Source organism: Artemia sp. Qi Xiang Cuo, chromosome 21 (genome assembly GCF_049724085.1).
Source record: "Artemia sp. Qi Xiang Cuo chromosome 21, ASM4972408v1, whole genome shotgun sequence".
Lineage (NCBI taxonomy): Eukaryota > Metazoa > Arthropoda > Branchiopoda > Anostraca > Artemiidae > Artemia > Artemia sp. Qi Xiang Cuo.
In genome coordinates this window covers 13,393,904-13,421,752 of record NC_142814.1, presented here as the reverse complement: position 1 = coordinate 13,421,752, position 27,849 = coordinate 13,393,904, and the positions used below count along the sequence as shown (strand labels likewise).

Sequence of the window (27,849 nt, the reverse complement as noted above, 5' to 3'; positions counted from 1 at the left end):
ATGATTGATTCAGCTGATAGAAGAGCTTTAGCAAAAGTCCTATCCTTGTATGGTATACCAGACAAATAAATTAAAGTGATTAGTGCTATGTACGAGAATAACACTGCTGCGGTTAAGGTAAGAAAGGAAGTTAGCAACTGGTTTTGTATATGAGGTTAGCAGCTGGTTTTGTATTAAATCAGGAGTTAAAGAGGGTTGTGTTCTATCCCCCTTTGAATGGATTATTTTGATGGACTTGGTATTAAGGAGCACATGAAAGGCAATGGGAGACCATGGAATCAAATGGGGAGGAAAAAGTTTTAGGAGGAGTAGAGGACGTGTCAAACAAATTTTCACTCTTAGGTTAATAATTGAGAAGTACCTGAGTCATCAAAGACTTTCTGTCCTCAGTTTCATAGATTATACCAAAAGTTCGATTCAGCTGATAGAAGAGCTGAAGCGAAGTTTTTAGTAGCTGGTGTCGTATTAAATCAGGAATCGTATTAAACAACTCGAACGAAGTATCGACAAATCCTGCGCCGTTCTATCCGAGTTGTTGGTGGACTGGAGATGCAATCCTGTGTCCGTAAGGGCAGGGGTTCGAGTCTTGGTGTTGCAGATTATTTGGTTTGTAAAAACGGTTAGCGGCGTGACTCTGCATGCTCAGCCTTAGTCGACCCAGCTCTAAATGGGTATCTGGAGAAATCTAAAAAAAACAACACGAGAAACGTCAGATGATTTGCCCCCAACCACGCATGACACTCCTGGTCGAAGGCAGAGAATCACGTGACCGGTACCTATGCTGGATGGATCATTGTCAGCGTGAGTAAAAAGATTGTTTTATGAAGTAAGACCTCATTGTGAATGGGCCTTAAATGAAAACTCCTATGAAGTATATACGCTTCTACTAACACTAAGCACTGATAAATTTTGGGCTCTTTGGAGCATAATAACGTTTGAAACGCCGCAAAATGTTTTATACACACCCGTTAGTTTCGGGCACGACCACATACCGTATACTTTTATTTATATGACTTAAAACTTTGAAGAACTTAAGGCCTTTGCAAGTTTTGTTTATAATTTTTCTACAGTAGATAGTTTTTAACCTTAGATGACTCTTTTGAAGCAATAGCAAAATTCTGGCATATCAAATAAACGAATTTCTCAAAATCTAGGTAAGGCATGTCTACCAGGGAATATTAACCTCGAAGAACTTTAAAAGTATTTAAAATAATATTTTAAGAACATTCTAGCGAGCAGATTTACCCTGAGTTAAGAAAATTTATTACCATGCCAGGAGGAAGTATTCTAACACCACCAACGGGGGGCCCAGTGAGACCTGTTTTATCTCCATACTGGATTTCTGCTAGCGGTACAACGTCCTGAAAAAGAACAAAAGTAGTAACGTGACCTTGAATATTTGACTTAACATAATACACATAAATGACTTCATTCTATTTTGCCCCTTTAGAGTTACACAGTGTTCAACCTCTTTAAAATACTTCTCATTCCAAATCAAGGGTCCTTGTGTTTGATTAGTCTCTCCTAAAGAATCAGCCGCAAATTAAAACTTTAGCGTAAAGAGCAAGGGTTGAGGACGTAGCAACCCCCTAATATTCAGAATAATTTCTGTTTGTTTTAAGTTTTAATGTTGCTCCTTAGTTTCAGTAGAAGAAACTTGTTTTTTTTTGGTTTTTTTTAATTTAATTTATGACTTTTTTTATTTGATTTAATTTAACATTTTTTTCAAATCCTACCAGGAAATACCCCCCCCCCCGTGTAACATTTCTGCTGTAAAATTTCACCGACCCCCCCCCAACGGAAGCCCCCCACCAAATTGAGCGTCAGAGGGGGGGGGGGCTAAGTGCCCACCAATGTTTTTGATTACTTAAAGGGCATTATAGCTTTGATTTTCGTTTAAATGAGCTATCTCCCGATCTTCTAGGGACACTGGTTTGATAGAATCACCCCCTGGGAACACGTGTCTCTCTTCTGAGCTTGAAACCTTTACAGTAGGGTGCTCTGAAATCCTCAATCTGGCGTTGTGTTTTTCGTTAAGATCGCTTGACTTTTTGGGGGTGTTTCTCCTTTTTCTAAAAATTAGGCAAATTTTCTCAAACTCGTAGCTTTTGACGGGGGTAACAACTTAACATTGAATTCTGTGCGCTTGGAATCAGCCCAAAAAGTCAATTCTTTTGTTGTATCTATTGTTATCCAAATTTCTGTTTTTAAAGTTTGGGGTGCTATTGGGCCGAGTTGCTCAAAACAATTAGTTGCCAAGAACTGCTTGACAATCTAAAAAAGAAACGTTTAGAATTAAATAAAAAAAACATACTTTTCTAAAAAAAAGTGTTTTTTCATAAACATAACATATTTTGACAACTTAAAATAGAAGTGATTATTTATTTATTTATCATAAGTATACTACTATTACTACTAACAACTCACCGCAGCACCAAGCCGCCAATTACTTGGACTATCTGTCTTGGCTTTTCTCTGTCTACAATTACCAAGCGTCGTGATGCAACCTATGCAACCTATTGCAAAATACTTGATAACTTCAATCCGTTGATTTTGAATTGAAGTTATCAAGTATTTTGCAATAGGTTGCATCAAGACGCTGGGTAATTGTAGACAGAGAAAAGCCAAGAAAGATAGTCTAAGTAATTGAGAGGCAAATGTTTAAATGGCTGGGGCACGGGTAAATGGCAGGAGTATGCATGACTCTCTTATTGGACACATGCTTGTCAGGTTAGTTTTTGGAAAGGCATGCCTGCCTAGAGTCTTACACAGCTACGCACGCTCCTCCTTCATCCCAATCTATTCAAAGCCTCCCTTTTTACATCCGCCCACGAAGTTCCCTTTCCGTTTAACCCTAAACGGTGGCCGAAAAGAACAATCTTCGGCAATCTGTCATCCTTCATCCGCACAACGTGCCCTAGTCACCAAAACCTTTCTTTAATTATAGCCCTAGAGAGCGGTATTGAACCACATTTTTCGTATAGCCTATTGTTTGAAATACGGTCAGTCAGCCGGGTACCCAGAACAATCCTTAAGCAATTTCTCTGGAAAACATCTAGAAAATCTTCATCTGCTTTTCTGAGCGCCCATGCTTCAGAGCAATATTTGACCACTGTCATCACTGTAGCTTCTAATAATCTAATCTTGGTTTGCAGGCTTATTTTCCTATTCTTTCAAACTCTTTTTAACTGTAAAAAAAACACCCTGAGCCTTGGCTATTCTACTTTTAACATCTTCACTGTTCCCACCATCTTTACTAATAATACTATCAAGGTAAGTGAAGCTGCCCACCTGATCTATCTTTTCATTACCTAATGTCACCTTTTCATCTTCGATGCTAATTACGAATACTAATAGGATTCTATCAGATATAGGATACTATCGAAAGGATTTGAATAGGATTCTATCAAAGTATATAGGATACTAATTACAGGGGCGTAGCTACAGTATTTTTATTGGGGGGGGGCAGGAGGGAGTGCTATTGAAGTAGGCGCTATCCAAGCGGTAGTGAAGAAAAGTAAGTATTTAACAAACACACAACTTGGTGAATCCAAAACATTACTCAATACATTATAAACAATTAAACAATAAAAATAACACATCACACATTATCACAATCACAGATCACACAAAAATCACAATCACACATTAAACAATCATAAATATAAGTACTGGTGCTTGGCTTATACTAAAATTCTCAGCAACGAGCTGCTGCAGGCGACAGTAGTATAGCGTAAACAACCTTTCGGGTGAGCGAAGGTATATGCTGTATACACTCGACTTTTTTCAGCCAGATTCACCACTAATGCTGCAGTAGATATCCTCTCTCCAATTCCCCCAACCCAAAGCACAGGAGGCTCAATCTCATAATTGAACCAAGCTCAATTCTAATAGCCCCGGGTGTTTTACTATTCCCTTGCTCGTAATTTTGAATGGATTTTAACTCTGTAAGATTTTAATTTGTTGTACTAAACTTATAACATACATGATTAATTGAAATATTAGTTATGATTTTTAATTAAATTGATTTTTTTTTGTGGGTTCACCAATTTATATCAATAAATATCATTGATATCATTGGGACACACAAAGCCATGTTAGTGTTACCACAGATTGTGGAACATTATATTACCACATTTAAATAGCAACCGTATTTCAAACTTGAAAGTATTCGAAAAATAAATTTAGAATTATTAACATGTCTATTAGGCACTGTTTGACAAAAAATGTCCGTAAAATCTCAACAATACTTGGCATCATTAAGGCAGAAACCTTAAATTAATTAAAAATTGCCAGGGATGCCAATTGGAAGGGAAAATTGACTCCTAGAGTTTGAAAATTACTTTCCCCTTTGTATCTTGGTAAAAAAGAAAACCAATTCTACAAAAACCACAAACAATTTTTTATTCTGTAAATCAGGGTAAAGGGGTATACATTTCCGGAGGGGGGGGGGGATTTACACTGAATATCGTTTTTATGTCTATAATTCCCTTCACAAGCAAAAGCTCAGCCTCCTGCTGCAGCATGATAAAACTGATAACAATAGAAAAAAAGAATGGGTTGATACCGATTATACGTGCACAAAAAATTTCTAAATTGTGAAGAAAATATACATATTTTGTTTAGATTCACCTTATTCTATTCTCAGCAGACATTTCGTAAAGCATACTGATACAGAGATAATTGTCTCACAAGTAGCGCTAGCGTTGTGTGAAATTCAACTAATCTCAGTAATAATTCTTAGCATATTTATGTCAATTCTTTTTTGGAACTGGTTAAAAGAAACATTTAGAATAGCAAAAACAGCAAGAAGTCAGTATGGTATTATACACAGAAGCAGTTCTAGATATATAGATTCGTATGTGAATCCAAAACATAAGGAATAGGACGTTATCAACGCTTATTAGACATTTCAATGACAAATAAGAGAATCGGAGTTTCAATTAAATACTGGAAATAAGAATTAAAGCATTTAAATAATTTCTGGAGCGGATCCCCCTCTACCAAATTCCATGACCAAACTAAAACCGAATTGACCAATCTGGATATAGTACGAATATCATTATAAAAAGCACTAAGACTTATTTTCTTTTTCAGTGATTTATTCTTCGTTCATGAAAAATACGAATATATATTTTTTTATTATTATTATTCAGGAAAAATATGAATTTCATTCATAAAAAATACGAATTTTTATAGCACAAATATCATTATAAAAAGCACTAAGACTTAGGCTATTTTCTTTTTCAGTGATTTCTTTTTCATTCAGAAAAAATACGAATATATATTATTTTTATTATTCAGGAAACATACGAATTTTTATAGTGCAAATATCATTCTAAAAAGCACTAAGACTTATTTTCTTTTTCATTCAGGAAAAATACAAATGTATATATTTTTTTTTATTATTCAGGAAAAATACGAATTTTTATAATACGAATATCATTCTAAAAAGCACTAACACTTTTTTTTCAATGATTTTTTTTTTTCATTCAGTAAATTATATTCACTGTATATCTACCTTCTTATTCTTCAATGATTACATTTCTGTCCTATTCACACATGAAGAGGGTGCATTCATTTCCATATTTGGAAGTTTTAAAACATGAGAATCTAATCTTGAACTGATAGATTTTAGGAAGAAAAAACACCTTAAATATCAGGGAAAAATTGACCTGAGCAAATGCGGCGAAACAAGAAGCATAGAACATTTTTAAATTTTACCAGTAACTAGGTTCACATTTTTACTTGATGATAAGGTGTCAAAAGCAGTATATTTGGGAAAATATTAATATAGAACATTTCATCAAATGTAATGCACCCCTTTTTACTCGTTTTCCTTATGTTCAAAACGAGCATGGATTAATTAAAAAAAATGTCTACTCAAAGTAAAGAGAAAATTTTACACTTAAAACAAGCTTTTAAACAGTTTTAAAGCTACTTAATAAATTGTGTGTTTTTCTTCAAATTATTGAGAGGCAACTGCCCCCCTCCCCTCAACAACACTACTGACTAATTATATATATATATATATATATATATATATATATATATATATATATATATATATATATATATATATAACCTCCTTCTTTCAATTCGGGGATGACATACTTTTCGTTCGGCCCTAGATAGATGGCCGAAAAGGACTATTTATTATTACAGGACTATTTATTGATGGCCGAAAAGGACTATTTATTATCCGAAAAGGATAGATGTTTATCTATCCTAAAAGGATAGATGGCCGAAAAGGATTTATCTATCCGAAAAGGATAGATGGCCGAAAAGGACTATTTATTATTACAGGACTATTTATTGATGGCCGAAAAGGACTATTTATTATCCGAAAAGGATAGATGTTTATCTATCCGAAAAGGATAGATGGCCGAAAAGGATTTATCTATCCGAAAAGGATAGATGGCCGAAAAGGACTATTTATTATTACAGGACTATTTATTGATGGCCGAAAAGGACTATTTATTATCCGAAAAGGATAGATGTTTATCTATCCGAAAAGGATAGATGGCCGAAAAGGATTTATCTATCCGAAATGGATAGATGGCCGAAAAGGACTATTTATTATTACAGGACTATTTATTGATGGCCGAAAAGGACTATTTATTATCCGAAAAGGATAGATGTTTATCTATCCGAAAAGGATAGATGGCCGAAAAGGATTTATCTATCCGAAAAGGATAGATGGCCGAAAAGGACTATTTATGATTACAGGACTATTTATTGATGGCCGAAAAGGACTATTTATTATCCGAAAAGGATAGATGTTTATCTATCCGAAAAGGATAGATGGCCGAAAAGGATTTATCTATCCGAAAAGTATAGATGGCCGAAATGGACTATTTATTATTACAGGACTATTTATTGATGGCCGAAAAGGACTATTTATTATCCGAAAAGGATAGATGTTTATCTATCCGAAAAGGATAGATGGCCGAAAAGGACTATTTATTATTATTTATTATTACTTCCTCGTATTGAAGTACCTAAAATTTCATTAAAATCTGAATGATTTATAGAATTCTTTTACCCAAAACACTTGATTTCAAAAAAAGGTAAATTTTCTTTTTCCTACATCAACTGTGACATGGCTGCATTATGAAATGATTTACTTTCCCCATCTTTACTTCAGGATTCAGGTTCACTAGATTGAGGCTTCTGACTAATTCAGGCTGGTTTTTCATCATCAACTCACGCTACTAAAAAATAACAACAACGGCAAAAAAAAAAAAAAAAAAAAAAAAAAAAAAAAAAAATCATTTCGGAAACAAGTCTACCATCACCTTAGCTCGTTTTAAATAATTTGGAAGAGTAGTATCTATACAGAAATTTGAAATTATCTATATAGAAGCTATCATATCAGTAGCTCATTAGCAACTTATTAGCATTAGTCTATAGTTTATTGATCTTAATTCGTATAGAATATACAGAAAATTTGAATTTGACCATTTTCTAATAGTAATTGCTTACCCTATGTTGCCCATCTTGGTTTCTTTGGGTTCCACGTTGTAAAGACAGAGTTTTATCTTCGTATCGAGTACCCCCTTGACTAGCCATAGGTCGATTGAGCGTGGAGCTATTCACACCACCAGGTGGCGGAGAAGAAGGAACAGCTGTGCCTCTTGCCACAAAATCTGTTTCCTTGAAGCCATTTTTCCTGTAAACATCACGCAGTTCTTGGTGGGACCACATGGCAATGAGAACCTAGAAATTTTAAAATTAGTAAAGCATTATTAGAAACCGAAAAACTCGGAATCAAACTAAATCGAATTCCGACTCAAAGTAGGGAAAAATTAGAACGTATGTTTCCGTATTGAAATTAAACAAATCAAACAAATATATTGAAATAAACAAATAAAACAAACAGAAAACATATTGAAATAAAACAAAGAGTATAGATAAATTATAAGAGTGGAAACTCATGATGTTGACAAAAACACCAACGCCATCTAACTATTTGCGTGTTTTTGCAAAAAAAAATCAAGCATCCTAACCGTGTTTCTTTCATAAACTAACATTACACGCTTATTACTACACTAATTTTGCCAACTCCAGCAATTATACTAATTTTTCCTAATTATTGAAAAAATAAATGTCATGAAACGACAAACACTAGATGACATTGATCAAGTTTTTCGTCAACACTAGCACCTGTTCTCACTCTTGAAAATCGAACATAAATATGATTAAATATAGAATTAAATATAAAAACTGAATATAAGCTTAAAATATCAAAAATTGTACAAACCTTACAAATATATATAAACCAGTCTATTGGTGGATTAAAAAAAAATCAAACAAATAAAAGGGTAAATAACTTAAAAGAAATAAAGATAGCGAAATTAAAATACAAATGGATGCACAATATTTTGAAATGAAGTCCAGAATTCAAATTTCAAACAAAACAAAAGTGAGATTTTAAATCTGCATTCAAAATAATTAAAAAAAAAAGTTAAAAATAAATTTATATCGCTATCACTGCTAACAGCAGGACTTCATACTCCTTCCGCTACATCACTGCACAATAACGATCAACAATGGATCGACATCGTTCGATATCGTTTTCTGTTGGAACAGAATTCCAGAGGTAAATTCAAAATAGTCGGCATTGTTTCTACCACGGCATTGTTTATACCACGGCATTGTTTCTACCACAGCATTGTTTCTACCACGGCATTGTTTCTACCACGGCACTGTTTCTACCACGGCATTGTTTCTACCACGGCATTGTTTCTACCACGGCATTGTTTCTACCACGGCATTGTTTCTACCACGGCATTGTTTCTACCACATTGTTTCTTCATCCTCTTTATTAGGCTGCTTAAGGCCATTTTCATCTCTTTAGTTTTGAAATGAAAAAGCAGTGATGTCTAAGAATTAACATTCGAGTTATTACTATACCGATTTCCCGGGGAATTTAGAAGTCGTAACTGTACGTAATTCGTCGATAAATTACACCTCTCATAAAGAGAAGATTTGAAAGGAACTCTTATTCACATTATAAAAATAATAAAAATCTTATTCAAATAATAAAAGGTGATATCGTCAATACATAACTTTAAAACCTTATATTTTGATTCATTTTTTGGGCCCTAAATTTACTTTCGTCTTCTTATTAAGTTTAATTCATTCACTTTAATTCTGTTTTTTTCAATCTACTAAACCTTATTCAAAAGTCAATATTCTAAAAAGCATCTTTTGTATATATGTATTTAATATATAATGTAAATTCACAAACAGCATCTTTATACGTTTATTCGATTTGCACGATATAGCATATCACTTTACAGTTTATATAGAAAATAAACACTCTTTAAAGAAGAAATTTTGAACTCTTTCCAAGATAAACCAAACTGATCAAACATGAGAGCAAGGGAATACTAAAATGCAAGACAGCTTCAGCCTTTTTTTTAAAAAAAGGGACCAGGATCATATTTACAATGTTTACTCTCAAGCCAAACAAGGGAATTGATAACTTTGTTATGAAAAGCTGTGAAAAAACACAAAAACGAAGTAATAATTAAACAGGAATAAAAAAAATATTGGAAAGACTCCTTTTTTCGCAATAAGTTTCGTATCAAGGAAATAAAATTAGACCCGAAACACACTTGGCGTTTTTACCGATGCGATTTTTTCGTCTTCACCACCGTCCCAGTAGAGGCGATATTACGACTTACACAGTAGGCGGTAAAAAAAAAATCGGTTTATTTGACGCTGCTTAACCGCTGCTTTGCTTGCACTGAGTGTATAGTGGTTTTATTTTATCATGGCTTTTATCATATATTTTATCATGGTTTTATTTTATCTTTTTAATTTTTGCTTGCCTAAGAAGCTTGTAAATTACATTGCAGAGAAACTAAATAAAAATTAACATTTTAAGTAAAAGCCTCACTAAAGTCATATCCTTTTTCTCTCCTCTCTTTTGGTTCTATTTTTTCATAGATTACGAGTACCGAGGAGTTGTCGACTTTCCGCCACTTTGTGTACATATCGGAACGCCATGTGTGACACCAAGGGTAGAAGGCTTCAACTTCCTCTCTCCTTTCATTAACCGGATAAACCTGAATAAGTCTATTTTTTTCACTTCTTCTTCAATCGACGATGAATTTGATAGGATCTTAGTAACTCTAGAGCTTTCCGTAAATGTGCATACATCAATAAATGGAGAAAAACAAATAAGCTTTAAAACTTTTTTTTTTCTCTGCTTGGATTCAACTAGCTTTGCGAGTCAGCTTTTACAGTCTTACGCAAGCTATGATGGTAAAAGTTAAAGTTAGGCTAGGTTAGATTATGTTAGTCTAGGTTAGGCTAGGTTATATTAGATTAGGTTAAATTTGGTTTCGAATATCAGAAACGGGCTAAAAACCTAATCTAAGCTAACCTAACAAAACCTAATCTATTCTAACCTAACCCGTCATCATCAAACCTGCATTAAATTGAAAAAGTTGACAAGCAACGCTGACTAAATCGAGGCAGAAAAAAAGGTATTTTGAACATTAACCTATGAATGTCGACATTCACCAATTTGCGGTCATTGGTAACATCCTCTTGTTGCAAGGTTTCAGATCTGTGGTCGACTAACGTGACGTCGGTAGAATTTTTACCGCCAAGTGTGTCAACGCTACCTTTTTTTTAGAGCGGCAGCGGTAAAAACAAAACCCGATCGTCAAAAAACGCCAAGTGTGTTTAGGGCCTTAGTTGCTACCTAACTTAACTCAGAGATAAAATAATTACTATTACTACTACTACTACTACTAGCAATTCCCTGCAGCATCAAGATTCTGATATCTAAACTTAAATGATTAAGCATTGTCCAAATTAGCTCTTGGAGTGCAAGCTTTACTTACTTAGACTTAGTTCCTCCCACGCCGTTTGGTGCATAAGGCGACAACGTCGTCTCTTCACGACGACGTTTGGTGCATAAGGCGACAACTAATTCTAGATTAGTAAAATTCTAGATAACATTAGTAATTCTTTAAATTACTAATTTGCTATGTCCTTAAATTAGACCTTAGTACCGTCTTTGCCGCCATGATCCCCAGGGCATCGAGGAAGACCCTCCAATCATCCCATTGGTTTGCTGTTGCTACATATATATGTCCTATATATTAGTTTTTATATATATATATATATATATATATATATATATATATATATATATATATATATACCACATGTCAAAAGTCATAGATTTTTTCATGAGGATGTACCGCTGCTCCCGGGTGTTTTGGGGACTACTTCGAGGGACCTAATTATTGTGTTAGGTTGTTTTATAGAGAATAGTCTAATGGCGCGGAAAGAAGCTGTAGTCTAAATTTGTTGAGTGTTTGTTGAATAGCTCTGAATAGGACTGTTTTCCAGTCCTACTTACAGTCCTACTCTCTTCAACAAGACAAGAGAAGGTGGTTTGAGAAACATAAATTTCCAGCCCTTTCATTAGTGAAATCTGTAAAAAGCTGATGGAGCAAAAACATGTGATGGAGCAGCAAGCTTAGATTGTAGAGAAGCAAAGATATAAAGTTTTATAGTAGAATATAGTCGCTTCGCTAGTGTTTTAATCAATATTTTGTGTTAGGAGTGTTCTAGACTTTATTGTATGTGTGTGTGTGATCAGGGGGAGGAGGTTCAAATAGTGCAAGGATGCAAATAATGCAGTCTTAAGTGGAAGACTTATTAGGTGGTTAAATATTAGGTGGATAAAATGCGAAGGTCTAAAGGAAAAAAAAATTATACAATGTGCCAACGTTGTTCTTTACTTTGGCACTGTATATTTGATGGGTAAATCCATAAGAGTGTAAATCCATAAGGTCATCACTACAAGAGGGGTTCAAACTACTGTAAGGCTACTCCTTCCCGGGGAACTTGCCAAGAACGCTGTTAGCGAAGGCACCCCGCGAATTGGTATGTACACAAGTATGGTTCACTTTTCATTTCACTCTATCACCATTCTTTAAGGGCTTAGAGCTCTTTTTCCAATTCCATAAAAAGTTGTTTCCTGATAAAGTTTTACTATTAAAAAATAAATCCAGAACAATTTAAAAGTAATCATTCCTGATTCACCTTTAAATGAAAACTTTTCCTGAAGCGACAGTTTTATTTAACGCGTTTTTAAACTGTTGGTTACAATGGACGGCTGTTCGCTCTTTACTAGGTTGCAACTATTGCTAAAACTCTGAAACAGAAATGTCCTTGGGATCTTAAAATTGTCTTGGATGAAATTGTCTTGGATCATTCTTTATGCAATTAAAAACAAAAAATAACACTTGGTGCAAATCGTTGTCAAATCATCAACAATAGGCTTTCCAAATATTTGCCAATAAGGAGCAACAACTTCATTAACAACCTCAATTTATATAGAGAAGAAATTTATTAAATAATTTTTCATTTTTAAATTTTTAATCCCTTACCTGTAATGAACGTATTTAAGAGATCTCCACCTCTTCTATCTATATACGGGAATTCAAAACAGACCTATCTATAATAGGGAATTCAAAACAGAATTCCCTGCAGCATCAAGCCGCCTGAGGCCAACAGCTACGCACACTTCTCCATCTCTTCTACTAAAATAGCACCAAGTGTGTTTAGGGCCTTAGTTGCTACCTACCTTAAGACACAGATAATATAACTAGGTACTTATTTAGAATCCAGAAAGCACGCGAGAATTGTACTGCGAAGATCAGATAGGCATTACCCGGAAATTTATATGAGACGCTGTATAAACAAAGGTTTCTCACTCCGGGAACTATATTTAAACTTTAGTTTTTTGGGGTTTAGGGGGACTAAAAGGTACCTAGGTTGGGTTAGGTTAAGTTACTTATCTAATATATGCTATGCTTTACCCCCCCCCCCCCTAATGTGCAAATATTTAGCCCAACTTTGTTCATAAACTATTATATTTCTATCCTATTTTGTATTATTTCATTAGCATTACCGAAACTTCACTTCTGACTACTGAATTTTTTTTTGTTTATAGTGTCAGTGTCATTATAACGTCGTAACACTTTTCTAATTAAAAAAAACTTCAAAACTGAGTTTTGATGTTTTCAATTCGTGTACCGTAACAAACGAAACTTTTATCTTTTAAAATAGCATATTAATCAAAGGGTATTAATCTGTTCTGTTTTATGTATACTACTTTGTTCTGTTTTGTCCAATATTTTTTTATTATATTCACATTTTTTATATTTGTTTTGCTTTAATCTTTATGTTTAATTCTACTATTATAACTCTTGGATTACTCTTTAATAGAATCAATAAATTTACAAGTTTTTTATATTTTCTTCGCAATTTGTTCGGCGTCAGCATAGAAAACGTCTGCGGAAATCGTATATGCAGACACCATCAGTTAAAGGTCAAGGTAAAAAAAAAAGAAAATAAAAGACTGGTCCCTCACCAGTCCAGCAATTACTGTCAGTAATTTCTAGAAGAACTCCATAGGTTCGTGACTTATCTAGTCGAAGATTGACTAAATGTATTGATTAAGGATTTAAGATATCTTAGAACTCTTAAAAATTTTCTCTAAAATTAATCCAACGATAATCCATCTTCGTTATGAATGCAACGGATTACATAAAAGTAGACATTACATTTTTCTAATTAAAAAAGCTAATTTATCAGTAATGTTTTCCGGACTAAGCAGATCATTTATCCACTATGTATTCACTTACTATTTAGTCTTCTAATCATGGCATAAACGTTATTCATTTTTACAACACATTTATAAAGATGATTTCAAACATATTGAAGGGGAAGTCTCAAAGTCCAACCCTGTAAAAAGGGCTGATTCGTCTGGGAAATTATTACCGTCAAAAATGTAATTTTGTCTCTAGTCCTGTAGTTATTGCCATATAGGGAGGGCAAGTCATCCAACATAATCGGATATATATATATATATATATATATATATATATATATATATATATATATATATATATACATATAACTGATAATATCGGTATATATATATATATATATATATATATATATATATATATATATATATAATACATATATATTTAATATATATATATATATATATATTATATATATATATATATATATATATATATATATATATATATATATATATATATATATATATATATATATAAAATCTTATTGTGAACATGTCCTTTAAAGAAATACAACCCTTAACGAATGGCTACCATTTCATCAGAACTATATATATGTGCTTATTACCGCTGAGCAATAAACAATAGTCAGTTCTCAGCAGACTGGGAGAAGCTACAATAGAATCAATGATTTCACGAGAGTTATTCACAATTTGTTCAGCGTCAGTATAGGAAACATTGCCTGAAAAAACTGTAACTAGACACCACCAGGTCAAGGTCAACAAAGACTGGTCACTCACCCAGTCCAGCAATTACTGTCAGCGATTTCTACAAGGACTCTATAGGCTCGTGACTTATCTAGGCGAAGATTGATTTCAGGTATTGATTAAGAAATTTAGGTATCTTACAACTCTTTATAATCTCTGTAAAATCAATGTAACGATAATCCATGTTCGTAATGAATGTAAGGGATTACATAAAAGCAGAAATTACACTTTTCTAATTAGAAAAGAAAAGTAATGTTTTCCAGACTGAGTGGACCGTTCATGCACTATTTACTAACGTATTATTCAGCTCTCTAATTATGTCATATAATTCATTATAATTCAAGCTCTCTAAAATTCAGCTGAATATAATTCAGGTCTCTAATCATGTCATATAATTCATTATAATTCAAGCTCTCTAAAATTCAGCTGAATATAATTCAGCTCTCTAATCATGTCATATAATTCATTATAATTCAAGCTCTCTAAAATTCAGCTGAATATAATTCAGCTCTCTAATCATGTCATATAATTCATTATAATTCAAGCTCTCTAAAATTCAGCTGAATATAATTCAGCTCTCTAATCATGTCATAAACGTTATTTGTTTTACAAAACAAACTCATAATGGAGATTTCAAACATATTAGAGGGGCAGTCTAAAACTTCAAGCCTCTAAAGAGGGCTGATTGATCGGGAAAATTGTTACGGGGAAAAATTTAACATGGTCTCCAACCCTGTAGTTATAGTCATAGAAAGTTTCTTTCTTGACGAACATTAACTAGATTACAAAAATTAGTAGAAATGGACAGGGGCGTCCCGAGGCTCATTTTATTGGAGGGGGGCGGGCGATCTTCGTAAATTTTACCGAATCGCTGCCTGATTTATGCCGAATTTTCTGCAAAAATCACGAATTTTGCTAAATTTCGGCCGATTTTGCAAAATTTCTCCCGAAATTGTCGCCTTCGGCGAAAACTTTACCTAATGCTAAAATAGTTGGGGGGTGGCACGCCCTCCCTCTTGGGGCTCACCTGGATATGGAGGGGGAGGGGGTGTAAGTCAAACAACACAATCGGAATTCATATCTACAGTGTACCATTTATCGCCTTTCTAATGTATCCCCATCTGATTGAAAAAGGTCCCATTCATACTGAGGTGAATGCGCCAGCGCTAATTTAAGCCAGTTAGAATTTTTAAACCAACCAGCAAATTATATGATCTAAATGGTTCTAATTCGATAGGTTCTAATTAGCGCTAGTTAAATCCCACTATTAGTAAAATCTCATTGTAAACATACCCGTTAAGGTAATGCACTCGTTAACAAATGGCTGCCATTTAATCGGCACTATAGCCGTATTTTTTATTACCACTTAGCAATAAATAATAGTCAGCTGTCGGCAGACTTTGAGGATTGCTGATAGCTGGTTCATTGACTATTTACGGGGAAATACTGGTGTGCTGTTTATTAATAAACAGCACAAATAATATGGTGGTGCTGTTTAAAAATAAAATGTGAAACTCTAAAATACCACGTGTGTGCCATTTAAAATTTCGCATAATTCTTGAAGTTTAGCAGATTGAAAGTAAAATTATCTTTATTTAAAGTCAAACAAATCGTTAAGTCGTTAAATAAAATGTGAAACTCTAAAATATCACGTGTGTGCCATTTAAAATTTCACATAATTCTTGAATTTTAGCAGATTAAAAGTAAAATTATCTTTATTTAAAGTCAACCAAATCGTTAAGTACTAGTTCTTTATCTATTTTTCATTATACATTACTTAATAATACATATACTACATTACCTTCTGACAATGTGACACTAAACGAAACTAAAGCTCCCTTTTACCTGTCCAGCCGCCTTAGCATTCTCTATTACAAAATTGGGTTCTCATTTCATCAAAATTAACCAGCTCCCCTAATATTTATTATGGGCTTCACCACCTTCACTGTAATTTGATTTGGGCTTCACCAGCTTCACTGTAATTTAATTTGGGCTTCACCAGCTTCGCCGTAACTTAAGTTGGGCTTCACCAGCTTCACCGTAATTTAAGCTGGGTGCTAAAGGATTTCAAAACTGATAGGTTCAGAACCCTCAGGGAAATTTGAATTTATAAAGATTTTTTTTAGGTTATTCCTCCCCTCCTCCTTATTTTTATGTAGAAAAAATTGAAAAATAGGTGTGTTACTGTGTAAATATAGATATTATTGCATAAATCTTGAGATCGGGCAGATCTTCCCTTGAAGATTGAAAACCAATGAAAAAGGTAAAGCTTTGCAATGTTTGGAAATTTTTCCTTGATATCAAATAAAGCTTTTCATCCCCCCCCCCACAAAACACAGAACATTTTCCAGAGGGGGTAGGAGAACATCCGATAACTTACCCAAACCACGCATAGCATTCCCAGTCGAGGACAGAAACTCAAAGGGTTGATACCTGTGTTACGAAGACCATGGGTATGCATCAAGGCCGTATCCAGGGGGGGGGGGGTACCCGGTTTGGACCCCCCCCCCCGAAATTTTTGACCGAGTCGAAAATAAGTCAAAAATTAGTAAAAACCTAGGTAAAAATCAGTAAAATTAGTCGAAAACTGATTCAAAAATTAGTAACCCCCCCCCGAAAAAGTCAAAAATTAGTACCCCCCCCCCCCCGAAAGAAAATCCTGGATCCGCCCTTGGTATGCATGCGAAAAAAAAGGGATAAAAAATTAAAATATAGCCTCTTGGCATGATTATGTGCCCATAAGGGCGTGGTTCGAGAGCTGGCGTTACTGATTATTTGGTTTAAAACGGGGTCACCGGTATGACTCCGTAAGCTCAGCCAGGGTCGACCCAGTACCAGATGGGTTCCGGCAGATTTCTAGGGGGAAAACGGAAAGCGTCACATAATTTACCCCCAACGACGCACTGCACAACTGGCCATAAGAAGAGAATGAGGAGATCAGTATCGCCGCTACGCACACCATTATATATATATATATATATATATATATATATATATATATATATATATATATATATATATATATATATATATATATATATATATATATATATCTATATAATATTGACCTGTAATGGCAAGACTAGTAACACTATGTCGTTTTTCGTAGTCATCCTTATAGGCTCAGACATGACATTTTCAGTATATCTGAGCTCACCCCAGATTCAAAACATGACTATACGAAACAAAACATTAATATACCTGCGAGGCAAATTTGGCGACCCGCGCTGACCTGTTCAGACCCTGTCTAGGTCTAGCCAAATTAATTAAACGAGGAACACCTTCAGCTTCTAAAAGCGATCGTGAAAATTCTGCATTCTTCTTAATGACTTCATTAAGCGTCGCAAGAACGGCACTAATTGTTTCGTCTGACGTCGCTTGATCTTGTGACGCATTCCCAGTCGGAAGTTTTTGAACCAAGTCCCTCATAGCATATTTACCTGTAAAGCAAAACATTGAAACTGAGCCCTCTAAAACAGACGGAGCTCCTCCCTCAAGAGGAGAGGCATATCCTCCGAATCCTAAACTTTTTCTTAACTTCCGGGAACTTCTTATTCAAATAATTCTCTTTTTATTATCCCCTCCCTATCCTAAATTACAAATAAATCCTAAATTATTTAAATTATAAATCCTAAATTATAACAAACTTCTGTTCATTTCTTACTCAAATTATCAGTTTTTTATTATTATTGCCCGCCCCCAATTTATTTTTATTGGGTTTAGTACCATAGGACATGTCCGAGTCTTCATTTTGCATATTCTTGAGGAAATCTCTGAAAATGTGGACGTACTACTACTATTGCAAGCATCTCACTGCAACACTAAGCCACCTGAGCCCACCCGAGCTGTGTACGCTCCCTATCAACCTATTAAAAGCTTTAATTTCGCCCCTTTCCTCCAATACCCTTTAAATTCTTCATTAGGAGCTCTTCCCGCTCCATTCAGGGAGGGCCCAATTTTTTTTGGCCCTGTTTGGCCAAAAAAAATCTACACATCTTCAATTTTTCGCCCCTTTCCTCCGATATCCTTTAAATTCTTCATTACGACCTCTTCCCGCTCCATTCAGGGGCGGCTCTAATTTTGTTGGCCCTGTTTGGCCCTAAATAGATAGCCAAAAAGGGCAATCTTTGTCAATCTATCATCCGTCATCTGTAAAAAATGTCCTGCCTATCTCAATAATTTTTCCTTACAGGCCTAGAAATTGGGATCAAACCACATTTTTCATACAGCCTGTCGAGATACAATCAGCCAAAAAGGTACCTAGAACTATCGTTCCCATTCTACCAAACATTTTTCAATCGTAAAAAAAAAAGAAAACTGTCGTACCTAGAACTGTTGTTAGTCAATTCTTCAAGAAAACATTTAGCAAGTATTCATTTGCCATTTGAACCGTTCCCATTTTAGGATTATACTAGACCATTGTCGCTTGCCTATCCATTCTATCAAAAATTCTTCAATTGAAAAAAAAAAGCTGGGCCTTGGCTGTTATACTTTTAACATCTTTACTGGTAATGCTACCCAGGTAAGTAAAGCTATCGAGTTGATCAATCTTCTCGTTACCGAACACAACCTCTTCACAATTATTTATTCCTAGTCTAAGCGACTTGTCCTAGCTAACGCGACATTGATTAAAAAAAAAAAAAAAGATGAAAGTTTGTTGAATATCTTTCAGAGGAATTATCTAAGGACAGTTCTAGATACCCGTTGGATTACTAGATTATTAACCAGCAACTCTAAGAAAGTGGGAAAAAAAAAATTATTTACTAATAAAAGTAAAAAAATTTACACATTCGATTTTGTTCAGAATTTTTACTACACAAATCATAGTCTTTCAGATGTTACTTCAATCCATTTTTTTCTTATTGTTTCACCGCGGTTTTTCATCTTCTTGTGTCATTTTTTTGTCTATTTTAGCTGTTTAGGGTTTCATCTTTAGTTAATAGACTTTCCGAGGTGAAACCAATTTGGGAATTTAATATTCTTTAGTTTTTTTTTATGTTTAACTTTTTATTTAATATTTAATTAAATTAAATTTAATTAGATAAAGAATTGTAATATTTAATATAATATTTTCAATATTTAATAACCTTCTTATTTTTTCTATTTCTTTTTGGCTTTTGTTTTTATCTTATACAAGTATTTTTTTTTTTTTCATGTTAATTAAACGTGTACCTCTTAAAATAAACTTCCTTTTCATTTCATATATGAGCAAACCTTTGTACACTCAAAAGACATATGTAAACACAGAAAATAACTAAAAACCTTTTTTCACACACAACACTAGTATAACACAAAATAGCAAACAAACTTGGGCAATTGTATTAATTATTTTAATTGTATTAATAAAATTGTATTAATTCATTAATTAATTTCTTAAAAGTTCAAACATAGAAAACGAACAAAGCTTTATTGTTCACCAAATTTATTTTATTTATCTTGATCCCAGATCAAACTGAACACTTTGCAAACTCTTATAACGCCCCTAAAAGCAGGGATTAACAGCAAAAAAAAAAAAGAAAAAAAAAAAAAAAATCGAAAAATAAACAGATTTTTTTAGAAGGTAGAATACTCTACCAAATTTTTTAGAAAAACTCTACCAAATATACCCAAAAATATTCCTGAATATACTCTCTACATTCAAAAACTGAAAACTAATATTACTAAAATGATATTAAAAACTACAGAGATGACAGTGGTCAAATATGGTTCTGAAGCATGGGCGGTCCCAAAAACGGAGGTAGATTTTCTAGATGTTTTCCAGAGAAATTGCCTACGTATTGTTCTGGGTACCCAACTAACTGACCGTATTTCAAATAGTAGGCTGTACGAAAAGTGTGGTTCAATCCCACTCTCTAGGGCTGTAATGAGAGAAAGGTTGAGATGGCTAGGTCAAGTTCTGCAGATAAAGGATTACAGATTGACAAAGATTATCCTTTTCGGCCAACCGTCTAGGGCTAAACGGAAAACAGGTCGTCTGCGGTTGGGGTGGGAGGATGTTGTAAAGGAAGAATTAAGGGAAATGGGAACTTCCTGGGAGGGTGTAAAGAGGGAGGCTTTCAATAGATTGGGGTTGAGGAGGAGCGTGCGCAGCTGTGTTGCCCTCAGGCGGCTTGGTGCTGTGGTGACTCGTTAGTAGTAGTAGTAGTAGATCAAGCTTATCACTTTGCATTCACTTAGGACATTCCTAAAAATGTGGATTAACAGCAAAAAATAACAAACAATCTGCTGCTGCTGATAAATGGGCTCGGTAATTTGATTAAATAGGCACATAAATAAACCAGAACGTACTCTGAGCCTTTAGCCTCCAAAAAAGTGAGTGCTTCCATAAGAGGTTGTTTAATTTAAAGAATAAAAAATCTAAAGTCAAGTTACTTTCTTGGTTTAAAGAAGGTAGCTGCCAATTGTAAAACGCAAGTAATTATATATTATTTATTTTTCAGTTTTAGTTTTTAGTGGTATTTGTTTCTACGTTGAAGACACCTTGTTGTATACGGGTGAAATATTCGTTTGATTTTTTTTTTTTTTGCGTCTCTTCGTTTTCATAGACCCATTTGTCGTCTTTATATTCATTTCTTTGTTTGTTTGTTTTTTTGTTTTTTTTTAATTTAAAGAAATTAGTATAGTACGAATCAATAAATTTTTTTTGGCCTTAGGTGAACTTTTATGAAGTGATGAGCCTAAGATTTTTTAAGCCTCTTTTTTTCGTCGCTTGTTTGGCTATTGGTTATGTAGCCAAAATATTTATTTAGATTACTCTCCAGACTACTCTCTGTTGGTGGCACAGGCTAGGTGGTAAATCCGCTGATTCTTCGATTTTGCTGCTGTAAATCGATTTTCTTCGATTCTTCGATTTTGCTGCTGGAAGATCGATCTACTGTTCAGAGAACTTTCTCTTTCTTCTAAATATTTTGTTTTGGCGATGAAATGAACAAGAACAATTTCGATTTCCAATATTATTTACTTTTCCTAATGTTGATGGGGCAAAGTCTGTAAATCCATTTGGCGGACTTTGATTAAGGATTAGGGAAGATTTACCTTAACTGTGCTATAGGTTTCCCACAGTTCAAGGAAAACATCTTTGCTTGAAGTTTGTGCTGTAAGACAATATAGCAAAATTGTTTCATTCCGCTCGATTTTACCGAGCGGAACTATCGAGTTTTACCAGTAATTACAGAGTTAATCCTCGGTTTTACCGAGAGTTCAGATTCCACTCGGTTTTACCTATTTTATTTCCCTCCAGCTCCCAAAAAGGAGAAAAGGCGTATTAGGTTTAAATATAAAATAATTGTAATAAATATATTTATAATAAAATAATAAATATATTTAAATACAATTACAATTAAATATAACTGACATTGAGCTAAAATGACTATTACAAAAAATAATAATAATAATAAACAAAAAGGCTGTTAGAAAAACAAGAATTAACAAGAACAAAACAAATGCGTGAAAAAAATTCTTGTATGAAAATACAAGAATTAACAAGAACAAAACAAATGCGTGAAAAAAATTCTTGTATGAAAATACAAGAATTAACAAGAACAGAACAAATGCGTGAAAAAAATTCTTGTATGAAAATACAAGAATTAACAAGAACAAAACAAATGCGTGAACAAAACAATGCGTGAACAAAATTCTTGTATGAAAATACAAGAATTAACAAGAACAAAACAAATGCGTGAAAAAAATTCTTGTATGAAAATACAAGAATTTGACTAATTTCTGAGACCACACTGGCTAATCATGATAAACAAAAAATCGCGAAGAAAGGAAACGAGGACAATTAACAGCCAGTGAAAAAATTGAAAAATTATGCAAATATTTCGGTCAAGACCTCCGCTTGACCGTCCTCAGTGCAGAATAAAACTGATAAAAATATAAAAACCAAACCTTAAAATAAAAACACCAAACTAAAAACCAAACTAAAGTCTTGACCGAAATATTTGCATAATTTTTCAATTTTTTCACTGGCTGTTAATTGTCCTCGTTTCCTTTCTTCGCGATTTTTTGTTTAACAAGAATTAACAAGAACAAAACAAATGCGTGAAAAAAATTCTTGTATGAAAATACAAGAATTAACAAGAACAAAACAAATGCGTGAAAAAAATTCTTGTATGAAAATACAAGAATTAACAAGAACAAAACAAATGCGTAAAAAAAATTCTTGTATGAAAATACAAGAATTAACAAGAACAAAACAAATGCGTGAACAAAACAATGCGTGAAAAAAATTCTTGTATGAAAATACAAGAATTAACAAGAACAAAACAAATGCGTGAAAAAAATTCTTGTATGAAAATACAAGAATTTGACTAATTTCTGAGACCACACTGGCTAATCATGATAAACAAAAAATCGCGAAGAAAGGAAACGAGGACAATTAACAGCCAGTGAAAAAATTGAAAAATTATGCAAATATTTCGGTCAAGACCTCCGCTTGACCGTCCTCAGTGCAGAATAAAACTGATAAAAATATAAAAACCAAACCTTAAAATAAAAACACCAAACTAAAAACCAAACTAAAGTCTTGACCGAAATATTTGCATAATTTTTCAATTTTTTCACTGGCTGTTAATTGTCCTCGTTTCCTTTCTTCGCGATTTTTTTTTAACAAGAATTAACAAGAACAAAACAAATGCGTGAAAAAAATTCTTGTATGAAAATACAAGAATTAACAAGAACAAAACAAATGCGTGAAAAAAATTCTTGTATGAAAATACAAGAATTAACAAGAACAAAACAAATGCGTAAAAAAAATTCTTGTATGAAAATACAAGAATTAACAAGAACAAAACAAATGCGTGAACAAAACAATGCGTGAAAAAAATTCTTGTATGAAAATACAAGAATTAACAAGAACAAAACAAATGCGTGAACAAAACAATGCGTGAACAAAATTCTTGTATGAAAATACAAGAATTAACAAGAACAAAACAAATGCGTGAACAAAATTCTTGTATGAAAATACAAGAATTTGACTAATTTCTGAGACCACACTGGCTAATCATGATAAACAAAAAATCGCGAAGAAAGGAAACGAGGACAATTAACAGCCAGTGAAAAAATTGAAAAATTATGCAAATATTTCGGTCAAGACCTCCGCTTGACCGTCCTCAGTGCAGAATAAAACTGATAAAAATATAAAAACCAAACCTTAAAATAAAAACACCAAACTAAAAACCAAACTAAAGTCTTGACCGAAATATTTGCATAATTTTTCAATTTTTTCACTGGCTGTTAATTGTCCTCGTTTCCTTTCTTCGCGATTTTTTTTTAACAAGAATTAACAAGAACAAAACAAATGCGTGAAAAAAATTCTTGTATGAAAATACAAGAATTAACAAGAACAAAACAAATGCGTGAAAAAAATTCTTGTATGAAAATACAAGAATTAACAAGAACAAAACAAATGCGTGAAAAGAAATTCTTGTATGAAAATACAAGAATTAACAAGAACAAAACAAATGCGTGAAAAAAATTCTTGTATGAAAATACAAGAATTAACAAGAACAAAACAAATGCGTGAAAAGAAATTCTTGTATGAAAATACAAGAATTAACAAGAACAAAACAAATGCGTGAAAAAAATTCTTGTATGAAAATACAAGAATTAACAAGAACAAAACAAATGCGTGAACAAAACAAATGCGTGAAAAAGCCGGGGTGCTTTTGGGAAAATTTTCAGTTTAACTCTATTTATCGTTGTCATGAAATTAGAAATTCTTCGGAGATAGTGTCTGAGGCTCGGACAACTCAACAAGGATCTTTTCCGCGTTTTGCAGGACCAAAGCTGTTGAATTCTCTCCTTTAGGGTATAAGGGTAGCAGATAAAGTTAGCCAGTTCTAGAGTAGGTTGAAACGTTACCTTCTGGGAAGTAATTAATGATTACAAAATCCATTTATTTTTATTAGTTTTGTTACAGTTTTTTTTTTCGTTTTTCGATTTTCGATTTATGGGCGCAGCATAAATATATAGAGGTAGGTTATAAGGATGGGAAACGTCATGATATACAACCCAATGGGTACTTGTATGATATACCCCCGACCTGATATTCTTCGTTTAAGTAGAATCTGTTTCTCTGACGCTCAATCCTAGTAAAATATACCTAAGTATGATATAAAATATAATACTTTAGAAACAAACTTGGGCTATATATTTGCACATTAGGGGGGAGGGGGTAAAGTATAGCGGGCCTGCATGACTAATGTCTTATGTACAATTATTCTGCATGTTATATAGTAAGAATTGTTTTCTAACTTCACACTACCCAATATTTTACCCCCCCCCCTAATGTGCAAATATATAGCCCAAATTATATTTTTTCCATCTATTCTGCCACTTCTCTTTGTCTACTCTGAAGCTAAGCTGAAAGAAACTAGCGAAAAAAAAAGTTTTACAATGCGTCAATGAATGAACAACGTGGTCGGGTTATATCATATAAGCACCTCCCTGATGATCGTTGAAAGATGATATAAGCGCGGTTTATTTGTTTATTAGATTTATTTGTATCTCGTTTCTAAACTTGCATCACAAGCACTACTAGAGCAAGACTGCACTTCGATGATCGAGCCATCTGATCAAGTACTCGTCTGATCATCTGATCATCAGAATCGTCTGATAATCAAGTACTTTTATGATCAATTGAAGAATATTATCTTCGTCTCTCACTCTTCCAAATGAGAGAAAATACAGTGAATATCGTCAAGAAACTCAAATAAACAAAGTGTCTAGCAATTCAAGTAAACAAAAGGAAATTATTCTGTTTACTTAGAAGTCAATTCCAGTCGCCTGATAAAATAAGCTTTAATTATGGAAATTCGCAAAATACATAAATATATGTAAGAGAATCAAAGAATAGGGAGAGAGAGAAAAAAAAAGTTAGGGAGCATAGGAGAAATTGATAATAGAATAATTATTATTTCTAATGCAGGGCACTCACCGATTAATTCTTTATTCCGTTGATCCAGTGCCAGATTTCTTAGGGCTGTAGCAACAGCACAAACAACCCGATCCACTTCCATCCTTAGCAGCTCTACTAATACCGGGAGTCCTTTTTCTTTTCTAACAGCTGCCCGGAGCTCTATTGCTGGTTGCCAGTAGCAAGCTGCAAGGTTTTGAATTGCTCCAGCTGACGCTTCAAGGGTTTCAGGGTTGGAGCAGTTGGACAGTAGAGCTAGATAAGGTTGCACAACCTGAAATACACAAAATATTCTGCTAATGAGGTTCCTTAAATCAATCTCGACTGCCCAATAGACAAGACCCACAAAATCCAAATAAAAAACCAAGCTGCCAAAAAGGCAACATCCAAATATATATATATATATATATATATATATATATATATATATATATATATATATATATATATATATATATATATATATATATATATATATATATATATATATATACGAAATATGGAAAAGATTGTCGAAACAACATTAGCACTAGGAACCACTGAGAAAAGCGTAAAAAAATGTTTGAAATCCAAATCAAACGATTTTTTTTTTTTTGCAAAAAAGAATTAGATTAAATTGTTATTAGAAAACAGTATGGTCTGTATAAGAGAAAAGATATTATTTTACCATTAGTGATTTCCACGAACCATGGCGGCCAAATTTAGGCTCTGAATAAATCACAAAAGTAGAAAAATTAGATCGTTCATTTAATCACTTTTTGAATACGCTATAAAACGAACTTTATTACGATTTTTGAATTGTAATAAATGCCACAACTTTAAATCAATCAGGCATGAGCACAAAGGTTTATTTTGAGGAGAGGGGCTAATAAATCCCAACAGCAAAAAAAGGTGAATCTTCTTTCAAAATATAGCAGAAAGTGTACGGAAATGTAATTAGAGGGAAGGGGGCAAGAACTCCCACCCACTCCCATTTTTTCACGTGACTCGGAATAAATTAGGCATTTCAAAATTCCATTGAAGGTAGTTTAAAAACCTCAATATTAGTTTCCTAGAGCATACGCTTTTAATTCACGTTGTCCAAAACACAAAATCTAGTTTTTGTTTAATGTTGTACTCACTCGTTCATATTTTTCTCTCGTTTTTTTTTGGGGGGGGGGGGAGGATTTAAGTTCAGCGAAAATTATTTTCTTGCATTATAGCCTTTTTAGAGGATATATTTTCCCGATTGTGAATCCATTAAGTTCTACTTCTGTTTTCCTTCAATAAAAATTAAAAGAATTTTAATTTTTTTTCAATAAAAATTCAATCAAAGCAAAATTGAATTTTTTAATTCAATAAAATTTTCTTCAATTAATTTTATTTCAAATAAACAAGAAAAATTTCTTCAATAAATAAAGCCATTTTTTTGCTAATTGCGCTAATCAATTCAGCTTCGTCGTTCCCTATTAGCATTGAAACGAGGGTTACCACCTGTAGCACGAAAGTGCTATTTTAGCACTATTCTATTATGTGTAGCACGTTCTCGGAAGTGCTACCTGTAGCACAAAAGTTGTATCTTAGTACTATTTCCATCAATTTTTTGATTGTAGCGCAAAAATTCGCTATGTAGCACGGAAACTTAGACAATTTTAGTACTTTAGGAACTGGCCATGGTGACAACCCTGATTGAAACATCTCTAAAAACTCCAAATTCAAACCATCAAGGCTTAAAATAGCTTCCCTATTAAGATAATACTTATAAGTAGAATTTAAATTAAAAAGAAAGCGACAGGTTTCTGTCTGAAGTCTGATTTGTTGGTCGAGTAACTTTACAAAGATTGGTCTCTGATACGCCTCTTTGTAGTCCTATCACGCAGAAGAGATGATTCACAGCAAAATACATTAAAATAGCAAAGAGAGAAACCCAAATAGGACAATTTCAAACAGAAAAGCAAAAGAAAAGGGCGGAAGGAAGTTAATATAAAATTGTACAGCCTAAATAACGACAGTAATAAATTACTCTAGTAAGTAACAGCTAAAGAGGAGTGATCAGTAAGTATTTTTCACGACTTGTTTCCTCATTTTGTAAGAATTTTAAAAGGAAGGTTGTACCCGACCTAGGACTTTTCTTGGGGGGGGGGGGCGGGGGTTTACAAAAAAAACTTTACAAAACGCATTACAAAATTAGTTATATGCCTTTTTGTTATTTTTATAAGTTAAGCAAAGATTTTGGGGGGAGGATTCAAACCCAGTTCTCCCTCCCCCCCTGTATACGGTCTTGGTTGTACCCAAGGCCCAATTACTCAATAGGACAGTTTAGACTATCGCTTTGGGGCTCACGGCCGAGAGGTATATTGAAGATTTTAAGAAAATAGGACAATCAATAACGTATTTTAAGAAAAAAGGAATAGAAATGGCAAAATGAGAAAGTTGAAATAAACTTGTACAGGCTATATAACGACAATCATAACTCAGTTCACAATCAATAATTCAGTTGAAACTCAATTCCTCCGTTTTGAGTTTCAGACAATCAATAATTCAGTTCAAATGACTCTTGAAACTTAACAGCCAATAACAATGTTTTACAGCTCATTCC

At 33.5% G+C, this 27,849-nt stretch overlaps 1 protein-coding gene across 3 annotated transcripts in view; it reads right to left on the bottom strand.

Annotated features, from left to right (window-relative positions):
• The window catches only part of LOC148939256 (catenin delta-2-like), a 169,257-nt gene that overhangs the window by 13,336 nt on the left and 128,072 nt on the right, over positions 1 to 27,849 (bottom strand). For all 3 annotated transcript variants that reach the window (XM_089107125.1, XM_089107127.1, XM_089107126.1), the window contains 4 exons: positions 25,293 to 25,545; positions 17,555 to 17,793; positions 7,486 to 7,719; positions 1,269 to 1,361 (listed from right to left, as the gene is read on the bottom strand). In XM_089107125.1, coding sequence (XP_088963251.1) covers positions 1,269 to 1,361; positions 7,486 to 7,719; positions 17,555 to 17,793; positions 25,293 to 25,545 — 819 coding nt within the window. The remainder of the gene's footprint in view (positions 1 to 1,268; positions 1,362 to 7,485; positions 7,720 to 17,554; positions 17,794 to 25,292; positions 25,546 to 27,849) is intronic.